General features: G+C 42.7%; 1 protein-coding gene across 1 annotated transcript; it reads left to right on the top strand.

The window, feature by feature from the left end:
* The first annotated feature begins 6,274 nt into the window (after positions 1–6,274).
* On the top strand, positions 6,275–8,797 carry LOC148641445 (allatostatin-A receptor-like). The gene is made up of 2 exons (XM_088618057.1): positions 6,275–7,157; positions 8,486–8,797. The coding sequence occupies exons 1-2, from the start codon at positions 6,292–6,294 to the stop codon at positions 8,496–8,498; spliced, it is 879 nt and encodes a 292-aa protein (XP_088474183.1). The 5' UTR covers positions 6,275–6,291; the 3' UTR covers positions 8,499–8,797.
* The last annotated feature ends 5,181 nt before the right edge of the window (positions 8,798–13,978 follow it).

The raw sequence follows: 13,978 nt of genomic DNA, 5'->3' as shown, positions 1-13,978 counted from the left end.
GAGAAGTTGCGTTGGCATGTCCTGGTCCCTATTACTGTTGAAATACTTTGAATCTTACGGAGACCTGCGTCACATCTGAGCCTCAAAGGAACATTTAAGTCCTTCCAATCTCAATTAATCCTATTAATTTCAGGCCACTCCAGGACTCACTGGTAGGCGGGCTTCCGGGATCCTGGAATGGTGAGAGCGTCTGGCTTTTGTAGGGAGGGGCTGGAACAGGAGGCAGGTGCAAAAAATCGAGAAAAACAAGAAATCCTTAAGAGGAGGGGCTTATGACCGTGACACTTGGGGGAAAAGTGATTTTCCTTTCCATTCACAGTCGGCTTAAGAGATTTTCTTTCACTCCAGGCTTGTTATTAGGCAAATATATAATAGTATTTTCACAAAAGCCAACAGTATTTTCATGTCTATTTCGGTTCCTCTCTATCAGTTAGTTTGTGTCATGTGCATTAAGACCAAATTCACAGCAAGACGTAATTGCTGATTAACACTTCATTTCTTGTAATTGTAATACTTAGGTAAACCTGAAACTCAGAACTGCGTGTTAACTACGCGCAGACAATGGTTGTGTGGGACTTTTGCTCAGGACATGCAAATAATTGTAATAATGGCGTAAACCTACAATCTAGAATCGCTCATTTACTACAGACAATACGAAATCTGTACAGGCAATGACACCAGCACAAACTAAGGAATGAGACCGGTTCGGTTTTCCTGCGACGTTATCGAGAGGCTGAGTGACGTAACGGGCTGTAAAAAAACAAGGAGCTATTTCTCGGAAACGAAAGCAGCACAAACGCAATTTTCAATGGCACAAACACAGCACTGACGATTGCGGTCGGATTCGTCGCGTGTACTGAAGGCGACCAGCTTCAGGGAGCCATTCGAGCACGTTGTTAAGTTTTATCTTCCCATCTAGTGTTCAGCCATGACTGTGCAGCTGGATCGACGGCTCGATTGACTGGATAATACTTTTCCATACCAAACAAATCGAAGTAACTTGCGCTGTATGAGAAACACTAACACACTAGAAAGGACTCCTGCTGACACTGAACTACTGATATCGTTTCCATCAGAATTATACGAGTAACGTTTTAGTAACTCAATAATCTTCTGTTATGCCATTACTATAGAAGTGGGCCGCTCATGTGCTCCCTGTGAAATGGGAGTGGTCTTAAACGTTATCCTGCTAGAAAACACTGTATTATCTATGTCGATATTACTTTAAGGATTTATGACAGGTGTGTAGCAGATGGAAGCTCAAGGGCGAAACTCATTCTATCCGCCTCTGAGATTTTGGAGACCAGAGTGAACACCACTCTGCTAAAACCTTGAATGTGCCATTTACTGTAAATCTCGATTTCCCAACCTCCACCCGTCCCTCAAATATATGGTTAACATATCATCCGCTACTCTTTCTGGACAAGAACCTATCCATTAACCATCCCCGACTCTCTGCTTCGGTCTATTACGAACCCACAGATTCACACAGCTATCTTCTGTACAGCTCTTTTCACCCCACTCACACTAAAAACTCTTTCCCTTTTTCACAGTGCCTTCAGCTACAACGACTCTGCAGTGATGACACTCAAGCACTCAAAGTGCACTCTTTTTCCATCAGCAGAGGCTACCCCACCCATGTTACTGACAGGGTCCTCAACCGAGCCAAAAACAGCCCTCGAACTATCAACCCGATCAGGAACTCCCGGCCTAACAACTGCATTCCTTTGGTGCTTCCCTTCCACCCCAAACACTTCCTATCCCTAGGACTATTAATGACAACTTTCCATCCTACAGGATGATCTCTCAATTGGGGGCCTCTTTCCTGACCACCCATCTCATTTCGCCGACCACCTAATCTGCATAACCTTCTTGTCCACAGCTCCCTTGACCGCCCTCAGCAATCATCCACACCAGGCACTTTCCCCTGCAACAGAGCTTGCTGTATCACCTGCAAGTACACATCTAACACCACACTCATTCAAGGCCCCTCAGGACAATTTCAGATCACCCAGATGACATCTTGTACCTTCAGCAAACTCATTTACTGTATCTCTTGCAGTAGAGCCTATAGCTGATCATGAGTAATATTGAACTTCATACATTTAGTTCAGGTGGGTAGCTGCGTCAGCATGCGTAGGCTGCAAAGGAACAAGTAATAGGTTTATTCCATGCTGAAAAAAAGAAGAAAGAGAACACAACGTTTCGGCCGTGGAGCCTACTTCAGGTGTCACACCTGAAGAAGGCTCCATGGCCGAAACGTGTTCTCTTTCTTCGTTTTTTCAGCATGGACTAAACCTATTACTTGTTCCTTCATACATTTATACATAAATTTTATTTATATACTGTTTTTTAATGTATTTAAAAAACAAATCCTTCCGATATTCACGTTCTGAAACAAAATGTTTCCAGAACAATAAAATATTCATTCCAGCTGTTTAAGTGTTGAAATGCTCTATCTCACGACTGACACCTAATAATTTGACTGAATAGGTAATGTTTGAACTGTTACAGAGGAAGAATATTTTTAGATCTGTAATGTGTTTTCCATGTTTTACATTTGTCTGTTCTAGAATTTTTTACTCCAACGCCCTATTTGCTGAAGGTTTGTAAATCCAGATTGAACAAAGTCCAACAGGTACTGAATTCAGCTGCCTGAATCCTGACCAGGCTGTTTGCAAGTGATTGCATTACTCCTGTCCTGGAGTCCTTGCACTGGCTTCCTTTCACGTTTTTGAGTGAACTTCAATATTTCTCATGATCAGCTATAACCCTCTACATGGCTGGGCACCTCAGTACCTAGCTGACTTATCTGTCTACTCCCCACCTCGCAGACTTCTTTCATCTGACTGGTCTTCTATATGTCCCCTGTGTACAATCTTGGGCCTTCTCTTACTATGCACCAAACTTTTTTTACACCTACTGTCACGTTCTTGGACTTGCTACTTATAAACGCATAATATTTATTTATTGTGAAACTTATTCCTTCATATTATGTTTTATACTGTACCCTTTCTGCCTTGTCTTTTCTCACTCCTAATGTATCTAAAAGTTCAGAGTCTCAAAGATTCTTCTGTTACCTCAAAGCACTTTATTGTCTTAATGTAGCAGAGTCCATTTCTGTCAGGGGTGGACAGTGTTAACAAGAAAACATAACCTTGTGAAATACTCAGAATATATGTTTACCAATATCCTTCTCTATGCTAGAATTTAATACACTCACAAAGGCACAAAATGTAGAACTGCATTTTCAATGTTATGGGATATGAAAAAATGTTAGAAAGCTTATGAATAACAATAATAATAAGGTAGCATAAGGTCTCTTTAGTATGTGGTTCCACCTTCAGAAGACAAGAGAGACCAGGTGCACTGACTTGGAGCTCCTGAATACAACAGCTATTTACTATCACAAAAAAGCTCACATGTCTCTGGAGCACAGTCCCTGCTGTCTTTTCAGTTGTGAGTGTGTGAAGATATGCATTATTATTAAGATGAATTTACTTATTTATGTCATATCAGGAAGGTGTCATTTTTATCTTGATTACACAGTTAGTGGTTTTCGGCTTTATTCTTCAGGGTTTCTGCCATCAACACATATAAATGATTTATAATTCATAATGAGAAAAACAGATCTTAAATTAAAACAGGACCTTTCTAAGAAAGCATCACCAAGAAAATATTAACAGAATTGAAAATATTAATGAAATTACAAAATTACTTTTAAAGACCAAACAATGCATATGATGTGCCATATTGTACATCAAAGGACATAAAACATGATTTGAGTAAGATTTGATGAAAAATGTGCTTAGCTGAGTTTTTAAAACTTGTGCTTAGACTAAAAAAAGTCAAGAAAACCCCAGACTTAGAGGTGACATAGGGACTCTCCATCATCTGACTGACCACATCGAGCTTTACTTATTCAAATGCAAGCCAAAAGAATCCGTAGAACAAAGGTTCAGGAGGGGTGATGAGAGATGTTCATCTCAGCTGCTCTAACTTGTAATAATTTCTGATGTCATTCCCTAACTTAAAGAAAAGGTATAAAGACCATAAGTCTTTGCCCTTTGCAGTCACCTTCTGCAACCCTTCTCCACACAGTCTCCACCTGTGCAACTGGCCCTTGGCTGTCCTCAGTCTGTAGGAGCACTGGGCCTGCTTGCTCCATTGCCAACGGTTCAGAACACACTGTTTAGTCTTATGTTCCCATCTAGTGTTCAGACATGGCAGTGGAGCTGGATCGACACAACAGGCTGGCTGGGGCAGTGACTAGGAACGAGGGCTGGATTGGGAGGAGACAGCAGGGAGCCTGGACAAGATGGGACCAGGTATCCCGAACAGTTCTTTCTGGACCCTTTGCAGACGACACAATCCGGAATAGTGAGGAAACATTGGGGAAAAAGTCATGCAAGAGACGGGAATGGAGACAAGGGGCGTGTCCTTGGTGTGCAGGTGTCCAGGGGAAGTGAGTCCGGGGCGAACAATCCGAGAAGAAATCCAAACGGGGAATCCAAAACACAGGCATAAGTCCATGGCCAGGCGATCCATCCAGAAGATTAAAAACGGGAACCGGGTCGGGACCGGCGGAGGGAACAGGAACAGGAAGTTTAAAACATAACGGAGCCCGAGGCAGCAGGACCCGGGCACACATGAAACAGGATTCAACGTAGAGCCCCGAATGAAGTCAGTCTGGCTTATAAAAGGGGAACTGAAAAGGGGCGGAAATAAGGAACAGGTGCGGAGAATGAGGCAGAATGAGAAAGGGCTGGAGCGCCTTTAAGAGGAGGAGTAGCAAACGTGACACCAGGCAATTGAAAGGCAGAACCCCACCGGATCACGTTCCTGATCCAATTTATTCTATAAATTAGGTTAAAATATTCTTAACCAAGTATTTCAACCTACCGACTCAAGGATAAATAAGGTTTTTAAACTGAATTTGAAAACATCTGCAAAATGTTTACACTATTCTTAAATTCATATTGTAACGCAACGGGGGTTAGGCGGGCGCCCTTGCCGCATTAGGTCGGCCCCCCACCGTCAGGGGCTCGAACCCGGGACTCCGCAGAGACCCAGCTCGGTGAGCCAAAGAGAGATCTCTCTACAGCCCAGTAGCTGTAGTCCTGCTATCACAGGGAAGAGCGGTGGCGTCACCTGCTCTGGTAAGCCGGCTCTTACACAGTACCTGTCGGCCGTAAGCGTTACAATATTTTTCTGTCAGAGGCCACAACCGTGATATTTCTGTATTATGCAAAAGACAACTTGGAAACTGACAAAGGTGCAAAAAGACAACCACACTGAGCGATTTAAGGCCTCACAACTACAGGAAATTCTTTACAAAGTTCACTAAAAAATTCTAAAGATACAGAGGCGGCGGTCCTGTATAATTCACCTCATACATTCACCTTGTCCTGATAGTTACTGATTCAGAGGAAACGGTTCAGAACACACTGTCTTATGTTCCCATCTAGTGTTCAGACATGGCAGTGGAGCTGGATCGACAGCTCGACTGGCTGTATTATACTTTTTTTTTCCCCATTTGAAACAAAATGAAGTAACATGCGCTGTATGAGAAACAATCCAAGAAGCCTCACACAAAAAATGATTTTATCACGAACACGAGAAAGGACTCCTGCTTTGCTGACGGTGAAATAACAACAGATTTTCCCCCGGGAGTAAACTAGAGTAACGTTTTACTAACTCGGTGATCGTCAAAGGCACCACAGAGGTAATTTCCTTAGAATACAACTTCTCCTGTGTTCTCTGTTAAATTTAGAGTGGTCAATCAGGTTATTCAGCTTACGTAAAACACCCAAAATGATCAGCCTCAAAATAACTGTAATGATTTACTAGACGAGTAAAGCACGTCTAAGGTTAAGGTCTGAACTGATTCTAATCCACATTTACAGAACAGCACACAACCTGCATTTATTGACTTTGATTTAAAACGTGTGCACACAACAACCTGTTCTTATCACGGTCAATGGGATGCCAATTGTACCTTAATAAAAAATACCTGATTTAAGCTCACGTGGTTCTGAAATCATGTTCGTTTATTAGTAATAATGTAAGAAATCCCTGGTAAAAAAAGTGATTCTGGTGGGAATCCACCTCCTAGACTTCCGTGACAAATGCGAACTGCTTCATGATTTTACCATCTGAAGCTAATTATTCTCGGGAGTTCCTAAACCCCAGATGAGCTGTGAGTTTGTTAATGCGGATAATCTGCTGCTGAGACAGTTTCGCACATTAAAAGTCAAGCGCCGCAGGTCCAGACTCTCACTTTACTGCGCGATGATTGCGCTGAACCTGACTGTGCCGTTAGCGGTGGATTTCCTGGAAACTGCAGATTATTTCATTTTTATAACCAGCTTCCTGATCTCTACCAGCTCTGTTCTCGTGGCTGGCTCGGTTGTGTTGGGCATTCTTTGTAAAAAGTCACTTCGAGCTCAAAACAGGTTTATTTTCATGCTGAACACCAGCATAGCTGACACATTATATGGGTTAGGCGGTTACTACATCGGACTGTTTGATGTGAAGGAGGGCTATCCGTCCAAAAATGGAACCTATTACATAGTGTCTTCGCTACTGGGTGTTAACCTATTTACGATCTTGTTTGCGCAGTTGGACCGATTCCTTGCTGTAGTTTATCCTTATGCTTACAGTCGTTATGTAACCAGGACTGTAGTTATAGGAGTTTGCTTATTCAGTTGGTTTTACACTTATTTCTTTTTGACAATACAACACGTAGTTACTATCGAGGTGGCTGCAAAACTAAACGCTTATGGTATTTTGACGATCCAGGCAATAATAATCGCGAAAGTGCTGATGAACGTGAAGCTGTACCTCATCGCTAAATACCAGATTGCTCGGGAGCCGCCGGGTCCAGAGAGAGACAGCAAGAAAGAGTCCCTGAGACTCATCATCGTGGTGGTAGTCTGCTTCCTGGCGCTCTGGTGTCCTTACTTTTACTGTACTCTATTGCTTGAAATTACCAAGACCACATACATGTTCAAGAATAACTCCTACGATCCTTTTAGTTTGATGATAAGGTTCACTTCAACCTGTACCCCCGGACTGTACATCTGGGGGAGCCCCGCTCTCAGGGAGGCTGTGCTGAAGACGGTGTGGGGTAGAGTCTGTCCTCCACTGAGAAAAAGGTACGAACTGTATGAAATCTAAAGGAATGAAGTATATTTGACAGCGCCAGTCGGTAGAATGAAATATCAGACTATGAGAAAAGTATTCTCCGTCGTGATCTCTTTCCTCTTATCTCTTAATTGGGTTGAACTTTCTCAGGAGGTGGTGTCGTTGTTCTTGCTCTTGTAAACGACAAAGCATGATTTGACATGACTAATTACTGCTGCTACTGTATCTGGCTCTTTTTGTTTCCGTGAAATGTGGCAATTTTATTAAAAAATAAACTTTTACACAGCAAGCAATTAATTGTAATTGTACATTAGGACATTTATAAATTGCAAGTTTGGAATGCTCACGGTCACACTAGGAATTTCCTCTATTTTAACCATTTGTCTTAGTTTCATGATTTCTTGGCTGTTGCGTTGTCGGAAGGCGGAGATACCGATAATTAGGTGAAGAAAATAAGTCCGAGTCACCGAGGAAGCTGCGGAATTTAATCGATGATGAATAAAGAGGTGAACTCTGTATAACCTGTTACAGATAGGTAACCACCTCTAATGAACATTTCAGTCATCGTTATCAGCGTCTGAGCCAAAATCCGTCTATGGAACCCTTATTTTTAAAACTGCATGTAGGGAAAATCTCTATTTTAGTTTATTTTGTTAATACTTCCCCTGCAATGATTATGTGAGGCCAACGAACGTACTGTACAGTAGAAAAAGGCTGACGTATTAGCCCCAAGTCTGTTCAAACCGGTTGCTAGTAATCGTGCTTTTGGAAGGTCATGTTTCTGCGTATGAAACATGTTGCTGTGTTTAACCTAAAATATGCAAAGGATAACGTTTTTCCTTCCATTTCTTTTCATTAAAAGAAATATGGTTTAAAAAGAAAACAGGAGGAGTATTTTTGTCCTAATGAAGATGAACTTGAAAGACAAATTAAATATCCTGCCGCCCTTACGACTTTTGCTGATGAAACTAATGACGATTGTCTCTGATCAGATAGCAGCTCTAACGAAAACTTCCCACTCTGAGAAATTATTAGGATATTAAAAACGCAGGCTGCATGCTTCCGCCTGTATCACATTAAAGTGAAAAGCTGTTATGTTCGCTTGCCCTTCGGCGCCGTCGGAGTATCTTAATAAAGCGTTTTCCCATTTCCTAAATCTGGGCAGATTTTCAAAAGACACAGACAGAATAATGTTTTTAGATCTTTCCTGTAAATAAATCATTCCGACTGGCAAACTGTTGCTCATTCTCACGACACAGATCTAATGATTAGGCTGTAAGATGAATGTTGAAGAGTTACACCAAAGATCCTAAAATCGATTTCTGTGTGTGTTTTCCAGGATAAGACCATAGTCCAAAAGAAACGGGAAACATATCGAAGAAATACTGTGTGTAACGAGGAGCAACTGAAAATATCGTCCGCCTCGCCCTTTAACACACTCGGTGACGGTGTTTTACTCTTTTTCACAAAAAGAAGCAGCGGGTCTGGGGTATCTCGAGTCAGAAACCGTCTCCACCCAGTTTTCTTTCGGGAGGGGGGAGACAGTGTGAGTATTTGAGATTGTTTTATTGAGACGACTGTTTTTATTAATGTGTCTATGTGAAAGGGGACTCTATGTTGTTTATGGTTTAAAATAAAAAAGTAAAACGTAGGATGTGACTAAAGATATACCAAAGTATAATAGAAAAAATAAGCCTATTTCAATATTTCACTTGGTATACTGATTATTATTAATAATAATTGCTTACGCTTTTTCGGACACTCCACTCAAAGCGCTTTACAGGTAATGGGGATCCCCTCCACCCCAGTGTGCAGCCCCACCTGGATGTCTGGTTTAATAGCATGCACCCGGATTAGTAAGTGTCTGGTGGTGTTTCAGTAGCAGTGCTCCAGCCAGACCGACTCGTGTTCTGTAAACGCTCACACTCACAGAGTTTAAAAGGGAGATTATTTTCACAGCAGATCATAATGAGGGGATCGTTAGCTTAGCAAATTTAGCATATGTCTCGTGATTTTATATGTCACACCGGCACAAATGGACTCTCTTCACTGATTACAAGAGCAGCCAGTTCGTTCTACGTATCATTTTACTTTTCCATATAGTAATATCATACATGTGAGCTCTATTCACGACATTCGCCCAGCTACAGTACTCACACAACTGCTGTTTAGCGTCACAATAAAATGGACACATCTCTAAGTACAGGAACGGCTGTTTTGCTGTTTGATTCATGGATCAGTACTCGCAATAAATTATATACTGTTTTTAATGTATTAAAAAAATCCTATTATTTTACTAAAGCTATTCTGATATTCACGTTCTGAAACAGAACGTTTTCAGAACAATAAAGTATTCATTCCGGCTGTTTAAGTGTTGAAATGCTCTTTCTCACGACTGACACCTCATAATTCGACTGAAAGATAATGTTTGAAGTGTTATAGAGGAGTAATATTTTTAGATCTGTGGTGTGTTTTCCAGGATCTGGCCAGACAAAAAGAAACGGCAAATATTTCGAAGAAATCCCAGGCTGAACGAGAAGGAATTGAAAATAGCATGCTAATCACGATGAAAAACATTTCAACAAAAGACACAGCCGGTGAAGTTCAAATAGGCGTTTTCACAAAATCTATTAGACAATAAAACCCTTGTGTTCTATTTTTAAGAACGTTTGTCATTAGGGACTAGGAAACGTGATAACAAGGGTAAGGAACTAGAGTGGTGCCAAAGAAAATAAAATAAAATGGAGCTGGCTTGGACAGTGAGGGAAAGCTAATCTGACTACAAAAGAAAACCCGAAACACACGGTCATCGGCGTCTTCAACACCCTAGCTAACCTGCACTGACTACCCAAAACCATACAAGACAAATGGCACTCACCCGTACAAAACTAGTGTATTAATACAAAATCAACTAAGTGTGTAAGTGTACCCAACAACCTAAACTAACCTTATATACAAAAGTTCACACAAAAACACAAGGGAACCAGGAATACAAATAAGGGAAAACAAGAGTAATCAACAGGAGCAGGGTACAAAATAACACAAAAGTTGAACATGTAACACTGGGGCAAGGTAACGGCAAAACAAGGATGAACACAAAAAAAACGAAAGTACAAAGAAACTAACGTAAAACCAACAAAACAACAAAGCTGAAGCTATACGAAAATACACACACACAGCAAAACAAACCAACAAACGAAGCCGAAGCAATAACCCGAAGCGAAGCGATAACCAACAACAAACGTGACCGAAGTCAAACGAAAGGCCTTTTCTTTCTGAAAGCCTCCATGTTATATAGTGAATAAAATGAGTTCTGATTGGCTGAGGGCTGATTGATGATGACCTCATATTGAAACAGTGGTGTGATGGTTGGCCAATGGGGAAAGGAGAACAATCAAGGGTCAGCAGTGTGGACATAACAGAAAAAACACACAGAACACACACTGGGACGTAACACTATTAGACAATAAAACCCTTGTGTTCTATTTTTAATCATAATAATATTATTATTCTATTTTTAAGAACGTTTGTCGTTTTCCCCATTGGCCAACCATCACGCCACTGTTTCAATATGATGTCATCATCAATCAGCCCTCAGCCAATCAGAACTCATTTTATTCACTATATAACATGGGAGATGGGATGGGAGACCTCCTGGGAAAAACTAAGGCTGCTGCTGGAAGAGGTGTTAGTGGGGCCAGCAGGGGGCGCTCACCCTGCAGTCCATGTGGGTCCTAATGCCCCAGTATAGTGACGGGGACACTATACTGTAAACAGGTGCCATCCTTCGGATGAGACGTAAAACCGAGGTCCTGACTCTCTGTGGTCATTAAAATCCCAGGGCGCTTCTCGAAAAGAGTAGGGGTATAACCCCGGTGTCCAGGCCAAATTTCCAATTGGCCCTTACCAATCATGGCCTCCTAATAATCCCCCTCTATGAATTGGCTACATTACTCTGCTCTCCTCCCCACTAATAGCTGATGTGTGGTGAGCGTTCTGGTGCACTATGGCTGCCGTCGCATCATCCAGGTGGATGCTGCACATTGGTGGTGGTGGAGGGGATCCAAATTACCTGTAAAGCGCTTTGAGTGGAGTATCCAGAACAGCACTATATAAGTGTAAGCAATTATTATTATTATTATTATTATTATTATTCAAACTTTCATAAGTCATAAAATGTATTTTAGGAGAATTTTGTTTTATCTTATTCCCGTTCTTACACTATTTACTGAAAACCTAAATTACAAGGTAAAACATCCATCCAATTAACCAGCCAATTCATAGAGGGGGATTATTAGGAGGCCATGATTGGTAAGGGCCAATGGGAAATTTGCCTGTTTACAGTATAGTGTCCCCGTCACTATACTGGGGCATTAGGACCCACATGGACCGCAGGGTGAGCGCCCCCTGCTTGCCCCACTAACACCTCTTCCAGCAGCAACCTTAGTTTTTCCCAGGAGTCTCCCCTCCAGGTACTGGCCAGGCTCACACCTGCCTAGCTTCAGTGGGCTGCCAGTTGTGAGTTGCAGGGCGATATGGCTGCTGGCACCGGTAAGACTGTGAGGAGGGAGGTCACTGAAATACAAAGGTATACACATACCTCCAGGCATTTAAAAGCACCTCTAAAACAGGCAACTTAAAATAAAAATCTAAACCATGGCTTCAATCTGGGATAGAAGTTTCAGCAACTTTGGAAAGTCAAGCTCTCTGTCTGACTGGAGTTTGACCTCTGGTCTTAGGAAAAGACATGAGAGCTGTGGGTGCCTATTGCAGTGCTTAGTCCTTGGGAACTGAGAAGGTAACTGAAACACAGAAGCACAAGGCTGCTTTAAGCTTTATAAACCAGAAAAAAAGGAATTTAAAAGAGGTGACATGGTGGTGCAGTTGTTAGATTGCTGCCTCCCAGCCAGTGTCTAGGGCCCTGGGTTCAATCCAGAATGGGGTCTGTATGTTCTCACTGCGTTTGTATGAGTTCCCTCTGGGTTCTCCAGTTTCCCTCCCACAGTCCACAGGCATGCTGAAAGTGTACTTGGCTTCTGGAAAACATTTTTCCTGGTGTGAGTGTGTCTAAGCCTGTGTCTGTTCTGTGCTGGACTGGTGTCCCATTCAGGGTTTATCCCGCCTTGATGCTGCACCTGTTACTTGTCAGAATAGACTCTGGCTCCCTTCACGACCCTGAATTGAGGTTAGAAAATGGATGGATCTGTTTTAAAAGCAACTTGAAAATTAATTGATAGCCCAAATACTGTCACAGAGAGGGAGGCACAGGGGCAGACCTAAGTACAGTATACACAGTCACAACTGAGGTGGTGCCAGGGTGCCAGTGGATCCTGCAGGGGCTTGAAAAATTGAGTGGGTGAGCCAGAATGAAATTCAATCCAGCAGCATCCAGGTCTACATGGGGAACAAATTCCATCTCTAAGAGGCCAGTGGAAAGTCTTGGTAAGATGTTTGACAGCAGCCTTAGAGACAGAATATCAATCCAAGGTGCCTACACAGAGCTGGAAGGCTGGCAGAGATCGGTGGACAGGTCTGGACTTCCAGGGATGTATGAGACCTGGGAATAACAGCATGACATCTTGTCCAGGATCCTGTGGCCACTTCTCACTTGTGAAGTTCCCATCCCAATGACGGGAGCAGTGTCCCTGTCTATGGCCATGGCACAAAGATGATGTTGCTGAAGGTGACACAGGCCAGAGATGCATCAGAGGTGATGCATTCCAAATAGTCGTGACCCGAAAGTATCCAAGGCCAGGGTAGAAGTGAGCACTGGAAGGAAGTGGAGAGCAGCAGAAGCTGTTTAACAAACAGAGGCTCACTGTAACGAACAGTTCTTTCCGGACCCTATGAGGACGACACAGTCCGACGAAGTGGGGGAACACTGGGGAAACGTCATGCAGGAAAACGGGGCTGAGGACAGGGGGCGTGTCCAAGGTGCGCTGGTGCACGGGGGAGGTGTGGCCGAGGCGAACAATCCCAAAGAATAATCCATAGAGTATCCAAAACACGAAGGTAAGTCCAAAACCAGGAGATCCATCAGAACTCGGAATTAAAACCACGAAGGCCGGGTCGGAACCGGCGGACGGGGAACAGGAACGGGAACGGAGGTTAAAACCTTAACGGGACCAGGCGCTTCCAGGTCCCGGACTCGCATGATACGGAAATCAGATGTAGAGCCCGGAAGAGCGTCAGCGCCTGGCTTTTAAGGTGGGCAGGGAATGGGAAACAGGTGCAGAGAATGAAGTCTTTAGTGAAAGGGCTGGAGCACCCTTAAGGAGGGGGGACTATAGTCGTGACACTCACCTGCTCCACAACAGGCTGGCTGGGGCAGTGACTAGGAACGAGGGCTGGATTGGGAGGAGACAGCAGGGAGCCTGGACAAGATGGGACCAGACAATGGAAAGGAAGATCACCTAAGTTGTGGAAGGTGGCATCATGTTAAAATATTCTTAAAGTATTTCAACCTACCGCCTCAAGGATAAATAAGGTTTTTTAACTGAATTGGAAGACATCTGCAAAATGTTTGCACTATTCTTAAATTCATATTTTTCTGTCAGAGGTCACAACCGTGATTTTTCTGTATTATGCAAAAGAAAACTTGGAAACTGACAAAGGTGCAACGCGTAAAGACAATTACACTTAGCGATTTAAGGCCTCACAACTACAGCAAATTCTTTACAAGGTTCATAAAAAAATATTTGTACAGACGCTTCAGTAGTGTATAATTCACCTCATACATTCACCTTGTCCTGATAGTTACTGATTCTGAGGAAACGGTTCAGAACACACTGTTTAGTCTTATGTTCCCATCTAGTGTTCAGACATGGCAGTG

Source organism: Lepisosteus platostomus, chromosome 24 (assembly GCF_059453375.1).
Source record: "Lepisosteus platostomus isolate fLepPlt1 chromosome 24, fLepPlt1.hap1, whole genome shotgun sequence".
NCBI classification, from domain to species: Eukaryota; Metazoa; Chordata; class Actinopteri; order Semionotiformes; family Lepisosteidae; genus Lepisosteus; species Lepisosteus platostomus.
This window is presented reverse-complemented; position numbering and strand designations above follow the sequence as displayed.